The sequence below is a fragment of the Pocillopora verrucosa genome, chromosome 5 (assembly GCF_036669915.1).
Source record: "Pocillopora verrucosa isolate sample1 chromosome 5, ASM3666991v2, whole genome shotgun sequence".
NCBI lineage: Eukaryota > Metazoa > Cnidaria > Anthozoa > Scleractinia > Pocilloporidae > Pocillopora > Pocillopora verrucosa.
Genome location: NC_089316.1, coordinates 27078665 through 27086361, shown reverse-complemented (window position 1 = coordinate 27086361; position 7697 = coordinate 27078665). Strand labels below are relative to the sequence as shown.

The 7697-nt window shown below is 38.3% G+C and overlaps 1 protein-coding gene across 1 annotated transcript; it reads right to left on the bottom strand.

Annotated features, from left to right (window-relative positions):
- LOC131777497 (uncharacterized) lies at nucleotides 1–5331 on the bottom strand. Its single transcript, XM_059093808.2, has 9 exons — nucleotides 5228–5331; nucleotides 4221–4355; nucleotides 3527–3561; nucleotides 3312–3369; nucleotides 2904–3166; nucleotides 2391–2535; nucleotides 2022–2056; nucleotides 1478–1535; nucleotides 1–506 (listed from the first exon to the last, which is right to left on the bottom strand). The coding sequence occupies exons 1-9, from the start codon at nucleotides 5301–5303 to the stop codon at nucleotides 307–309; spliced, it is 1005 nt and encodes a 334-aa protein (XP_058949791.2). The 5' UTR covers nucleotides 5304–5331; the 3' UTR covers nucleotides 1–306.
- Between the last annotated feature and the right edge of the window lie 2366 nt (nucleotides 5332–7697).

Sequence of the window (7697 nt, the reverse complement as noted above, 5' to 3'; positions counted from 1 at the left end):
TGGAATGGATACCAACTGAACACCGCTTTTATTGTCTATCTACGTCCACTGTAATCTACACTGTCAAGAATACATTCTCGATGCCAAAATTTCATCTTACAGATTAAATTTCAAGTTTTTCATAATTTATTAAGCCCTGCATCGACTTAAACCAAAATTGCATTTTATTTTCATTGTTTAAGTCGTCACTCCTAGCTGGAATAACATTAATACTCAACTTGTTCACATTGCCTAAGAGAATATAGTGGCTAAGTGCTTCCAGTAACTGCCTTATCTATCCCGTCAGTCGTATGGCGCACAATAATTCTATTCTACCAGAATGATTCTCAGATCCCTGTAGGTCGCCATGTAAAAACATCCCAGGTGAAAGGCATACGAGTCTACGTCCACTTCCAAGCATGCGCCCATGTGACCGGGTTTCAGCGAGACATCAGTGAGCTTAATGCATGCATTCAATGTAACATCGAAAACAGTTACGTCGTGGCAAATTGGTGGTGGGTTTTCAACTAAAAATAAAATGTCAAAACCAATTACAATGATAATTGAACTGAGCGGAGTACAATTTGGTTTAAAATCATTTGTGTGATTTCAAAATTGGAACGAGCTCGATTTGAAATCACAAAAATTATTTCAGACTAAACTTGCACGACACGGAGTCCATTTGCTACTTTCTTATATCTGTTCTAGGATCTTATCATTTGATCACCTATCAAGTATAGAATTTTTGTCTTATCGTTTCACTGGCTAGTTTGCTGTAAAAGTGGAATGAAAAGAGCCGTCATATAGAGCAAAAATCAGTGCGATTTGATTAAAAATCGGACTGCTGAAATCAATCGGATTGTTGTTTTTTGTTGTTGTTGTTGTTGTTGTTGTTGTTGTTTCAGTGTTCCTTCATAACTCAGAGCATAAAATGATGTGATTCTCTAATAAATTACAATTCTAAGAGCCAATTAGAACGCAAGGACCATCAGTGACAAACACAGCAACAAAAGTTAGTAACACGTTCCTTGTTGGAAAACATCGGAAGACGTCAGTTTTTAAAGTTACAAAAGTTTTCATGCCTGACCTAGTTTCATTGAGAATTTGAAGTTCTGAAAGTGATCGAAACGGTCTAAAACAAGCCAAGAAACACTGATGTTTTGCCGCATCACAAATTCGAAAATAAAAGGGCTGAACACCGAACTTCTGTATTCGATTTCCTGGCTGGGGCGAACTTGAAAGAGGCGAACTTACTATGGGGCGACATGTCCGTGACCAGAAAGCAAGAAACAGATCCAGATAAGTTGACTGAGTTAGAGCGAATTTTCACAGCAGAGTAACTCGCTGATCATCGCAAGACCACTGTTTTTAATCAAAGTCATTCAGGTCTACTAATAACTAAACATTTCACGGAATGAAATTTTTAAGGGTCTTTCAATGGATAAGCCAAGCAGTAATACAAACGTATTTTCGAGATATTTTGCTAACTTTTACTCACCAGATATCTTTTGGTCGAAAATAATATGACCATTGACAACCATTTTAAGATCAAATCCCTGACAGATGACAAAAAAAGTATTGAAAACCTGAGTTATTAACTGCAGTGGAATCTGTTCTTTCAGGAAGAATCCACATAGGGGACACTTCTAGTTTGGGGAATAAAACCATGGTCTGATGGACACGTAAGAAAAAAAAAGGAATTTAAAAAAGACCATGACTTTCATTCAAGAGACTCTTGTATTCAAGGGACACTTTTCGTAGTCATACGGGTGTTCCCGGAAAGGAGGTTCCATCGTATAACCTTGTTATCCGGTACCTTGTCGAAAAGGACACCTCTGGCCAGGGGACAACTTTCCTAGTCCCGAGGGTGCTCCTTGAACGGAGGTCTCTCGTTAAATGGTTGAATTTCGATAAGGAGAAATAACAGGGGAAAAGAATGGAAGGAATGAGGAAAGAAGTTGAGGAAAAGAGGAAAAGTAGAGGAGAAAAGAAGGCGCATAGAAATGCAGACTAGCACTAAATTCAGTCACTGATTGTCTCACCCCTCCGTCTGGATCCATGCTTGCACTAACAGAGGCTGAAAGAAAATAAAGCAAAATAAAGAGATGTAGCTACGGTGTGTGCGCAGTTCATAATTTGAGTATACTTTAAAATGATCAGCGGCAATCAGATGGAAAACTCTTCATATTTTTCTCTAAAAATGGTGCAGTTCAGCTCAGGTATTGACTGGCCTCTATCTCTGTATAAACTAGTTCCCTGGACGAAAAAAAAACCCTCAGAGTGAGGATGTTATATGGCTCCTCTATCACGCTACCCGTCCACCCCACCCTCGTTGTTCATTTTCTCTCTTCTCCCACTCCCTTAGTTTCCTTGTTGGTGTTACTAGGTTCTGTGAGCTCAAACGATATTACCTTCCAATTTTATTCCAAATATTTGGATTCTGAGGGAGCATTCACATTCAGGCGGAAACTTTGAGCACTGACATCCGTTCTTGTCACCATTCCATGTTTCCAATGCTGGACCAGTCAGCGAACTGGTGCTATCGATCTGGTTTTTCTGATAGTTTGCAAAAGAATTGAAAATATTGTTTAAGATGAAAAACTGAAGTGGAACATCACAGAAAATTTTTCGTCATGGATTTCCTTAAAGCTCATTAGAATTAAGTCACAAATATCCCCCACAAATATATTGACGTTTTGGAAAAAATTAAGTCACTTCGCATCTATCCTCCTTCCCAGTCTCTTTCTTCTTTGCCTCCTTTGTCGTTGAAGGTAAAGAAGAGGGAGCCAGGGCTCGAGTTTACTCACCAAAACTTTTCAAAAGAAGGTACAGTGAAAGAATGATTGACCAGAAAGTAGTCACGAGGTGAGTTACTAAGAAGCTTAATGGTAAGTCAAACGAATCACATGTGAGGTAATAACAACCTTTGATGCTTGAAAGACATCTTCCAGTAGGGAAATAAACGACACAGGATCCAAAAAGGTTCCCATTTCCACTCCGTGCCCTTCCCCACCCCTGAAGAAGAAACAGCCAAGAGGAATGTCTCTTCCGTTGTGCTTCGGTTCAAATTCCAGAGCCGCACACCATCTAATGTGATCTTTCTCGATTGTATTCTTGGTAAATTTAACGCAGGCCTTTCCATAATTCGGAAGAGGAATGTCAAAACATACAGGCTGTGGACGGGAATCTGTCGTTGAAAAAATTAAACCAAGATGTTTTGCGCTCAAAAACAGAAGCAAACTTAAAAAAAAACTTGCCTACGGATCGCCTCACGAAATGCTGCCTGAGGACTCAAAACAAAGTCACCAGGAAACCAAGGTAAATGTTCCTACCTGATATGGTGCGGTTTAAAACCTCACGTTTGTTCCACGTCATGAGAAAGTCCACCGCCTGTAACGCAATGCATTGTGGTAAGTTTAAAATCCTCCATCATCAAATGTTTAGTTCTTTCTTTTAGCTTTGAACTTAAAATCATCCAAAAAATTTGACAAAAATCACGTCATCAGAAAATCATCAAAATTAGGAAAAAAACTGAAGCGAAGCTCACCAATGGCGACGTGGTAAAAGACGAGTTCATACACACTGTAAAAAGTCAAATAAAAAAATCATACGATAAGTTGAATTATTCAAGAAATTTGATTGGTTCTTACTTATTATCTATCAGAGGAAAGATGCATAAATGACCTCACCATTAACAACATTTTGCTTTTGATCATGAAACAAATTGATTCTTTGATGCTGTGAGTCTGTTCAGTAAGAGATCACAGATGACATAAAAATGGGGTAAGAACAACAGTAACACACTTGGCTGCACCTCATGCGCCAATTTTTTATGCTTACCATATTCCAATGTGATCTGTGATCTACAACTGAACAGACGCGCGTCAACATGGAATCTATATCTCACTTTGAATACCAAAGAAAGCTCAACATGTGGTAAAAGCCACATTCGTTGAAGAGAAAATGAAATAGTCATTTGCTTTACCATTTTCTCTTCCTCGAATATTCGAGACTGACACCCACTCTTTGATAATTAGATTTACACATGATACGTGCGGTATTTGGTAGAATATTTCAATTCTAAATGCGTCAGTCCTCCCCTCCCCTGAAAGGTACGACCATTGTGATCTGGCTCCTTGCTTGACGTCACCTTACGCCTACCGTTAGTTTCCAGGTTCGTCTGAGTTTAGAGTTCGTAAGGAGTCTATGGCATCCGAAATAATCATTTTTCTCATACTTACCATCTGCTTCTTCATAATTTTGGAATGCAGGTGCCCTGATTTGAAGGCAGCAGCCACACTTTTGATGATGATCAGAACAGCTGCAGCGGCGGTGGATAATCTCAACTGAAGACGGACTGAAATCCGCTTCCTCTTCTGCGAAAAGATTCTCCATGTTAGATTAAAGGGCTTCGAATCTGTTACGCACTCTCTATGAGGGGAAATCGTTACCAAGAACTTATATGAAGATATCTGGGTGCCTTTTATTGAGAAGAGGCTGATCTGAGTATCAGGCCTTCCAATAGAAGGGGGAGTGGTGAAATGATTCCGAAACCATTTCCCTAGCGAAGGACTAATTAAGGTTAAAATTCCAGTCCTCCTTGAGGATCCAGTCTAAACCATAAATTAGGTTTTATTATCCCATTACTAAGCCATTTTACTATGTGGGGGCAGCAACGCCCAAAATATGCAACGGTAGTACACCGTAGATCAGGGCAAAAATACCGACGAAAAGCGGAACAACATAATGGCCACGCTGAACGATCCAAACATTGATTTGTCCAAGTCCTGTAGAATGATCTTCGTAAGGGACGAATTTTTAAATGAAAAATATTTTCGGCAGAAAGGACTATTGAACTCGATATGCGATCGTCACAAAGTTTATATTATGTCGTAGGATGTATTTCGAAAAATTGAAGCCAAAAAATCAGAAAAAGAAACTAAATTACAAGGCTTATAAAATAAAAAAAAATTCTGCATTCGATTATTTAGCATACAATACGAGATGCTTGTTGTTCGTATTTTTCTTCATCCTACGGAGCGCGAGAGAATACGACTCAACCCGGAAGATATCTCGACGTCTTATAAATTAAAACAATGACTACACTCTACACATTAAGCATCGTGCATATCACTATGATTTGAAATGTTGCAAGTGTCCGATGTTGAGAAAGAATAAAGAATATGGTAACATTTGAGACGTATTACGAGCAAGCGATTCGATTTATCAAACGAAAATAGTGTCATACCGTTGTCCCATACAGGCATTGTGTAGACCAGGTTGCAAAACACCAAGAATGCGATAACCTCCAGTAAGCGACCCATTGTGTTATGATTTCTTGTTGTGACGAACTGACTGAATGAAAAAAAGAATCATGGAATGCTATTTAAATCTGAACAATTAGCATGTGACTGAACTATGGTTGCCCCAAGTTGGTAAATGAAATAATTGACCCAAAAAAAAAATTACGGTAATAATGATCATGTGCCTAGAATGTGATGGTTTCTCCCCCCCTAAAACTTAGCTATGTTCCAAGTTGGTAAATGAAATAATTGACCCAAAACAGAAGATCACGGGAACAACTATCATGTGCTTGAAAGTTTTTCAAATATTTCTTAAATGGCTTTGTTGAAGTTTCAGAATTACATCTCTGAGCTAAGTAAAATAATATTTTTTAAGTATTCAAAATATTACCCAATAAAATTAACAAACGAAATCGTCTATATGCAATTCCAGTAAAAAAAGACTGTTCTTGAGTCTGTTCTTTTTGTAAATAGGGACGTGATATCTGATTGGAACGTGAAATGTGATTCCCTCTTCTCTGAGGTATGTCCCAAACAGAAGAAAACAAAAATAATTATCATGTTCTTGAAAGGTGATTGTCTCATCCGTTAAATTTGGCCATGCTCTAAGTTCCTAGAATAACTGACCCAAAACGGAAGAACGGGAACAATTATCATGTGCTAGAAATGTTATTGTTCCTTAGCTTGTGACGTCACCTTGGAAGGTCTCAACACAGGTTAATTAGGGGCATGCATTATGAATTGTCTTGTGATGTCTCGTGACAATCATTCCCTTCTTAAGGAGGATATCACCACCGAAATACCCTATAATCTTTTGCATTTATTTTTACCATTTTGTGGCGTTTGATAAAATTCAGCTTCGGAGCTTCTCAGCGGTTAAAAAAGAACCATCCAGGCCCCTGACTGCGATAAAATGTTCTATTCCAAAATTATTCCTAAACCGTTGTTCAAGAGAGAGAATAACCCTAACCCTGAGGGAAAAATTCTCCTCCAGGCTCCAATCACAGACTCTCTGATTTCTCTGTCGAATGTTGCACCAAACGAACTACAGATAACTTGCTCGTAAGCCAAGCCATAAATTAAGTTTTATTATTCCACCATTACGTCATTTTTCTATGTAAGTCACGCAAAATATTCCACGGTATTATATGCAATCACATTTCAAGCGCAGGATTATTGTTTCCGTGATCATCTGATTTGGGTAAATTATTCATCAATTTGAAGGTACAATTAATCAAGCAGATAAAAGTTTTAACATTTTCCAGTTGTAATATCTGGTTACGACTTTTCCTGATTGGTTGAAAAGATAGAAATTTTCATAAATTTCTTTGAGCTACAAAGCTCCGAAGACTAATTTTACAGTTAAAAAAGACATGCAAAAGACTAAAAAGTTTTACGGCCGTGCTATTCAGATATTTTCTTTGAGATTAAGGTTGTCACGAAACATCACAATGTAATCTATAATGCTTGGCCTTAATTGGCCTGGTTACCAAAGAGCAATCACATTTGAAGCACATGATCATTGTCACCGCGATATATTCTGCTTTAGGTCAATTACTTCATCTGGCGACTTGGAACAGAACAGGGACTGAACTGAACTTCAGGGGAAGAAGCAGCCTCATTTCAGGCACATGATAATTGTTCAGTGGCCTTGTTTCTTTTTTCTTATTTTAATTTTCTCGATAATTTACTGGAACTGTTTTATTGGTTTTGCCCCACCCCTCCACCCTATCAATTTCCTAATTATTTTTCGATCCATTTCTTTTTATTCATTCCTATCTTTAGTTTTTTTTTTTTGTTTGTTTAAACATATTTTGTTTTTAATTTGGCCGTCACGCTACTGTTGCACCCTTAGCTTCCACTGAGAGAAGCACTGCATAAGAAATCAGAAAGCCTACTCTTTATAATTACTTTTCCTAATTCATGTCCTGATTTGTCCGTCACACTGCCGTAACGCTATTTGCTCTCCACGGGAAAATGCATTGCGTGACACTACGAGTAACGCAGATCAAATAAAGGCAGCGCAGCCTGCACTTCTGTTGTTGATGCCAAAAATTTTCGTTCCTTTTTTTTTTTTTTTTTCAATGACAGATTCCGGTCAACAGCCTGTATGTTTCGACAATCTTCGTCTGAATTATAGAGAGGCCTGCGTTAAAATAACCAAGGTTACGATCAAGAAAGATCACGTTACAGGTTGTGTTGCTCTGGTGCGTTGCTTCTAAGTAACTCACTTCGTGACCACTTTCTGGTCAATCAGTCTTCCTCCCTACCTTCTTTTGGAGCGTTTTGGACAAACTCGTGCCCAGGCTCCCTCTCCTTTATCTCTCTTATCGGCTGGATGTGAAGTGGCTTGATTTTTTATCAAAACGTCAGAATATTTGTGGAAGATATTTATAACTTAATTCCGATGAGCTC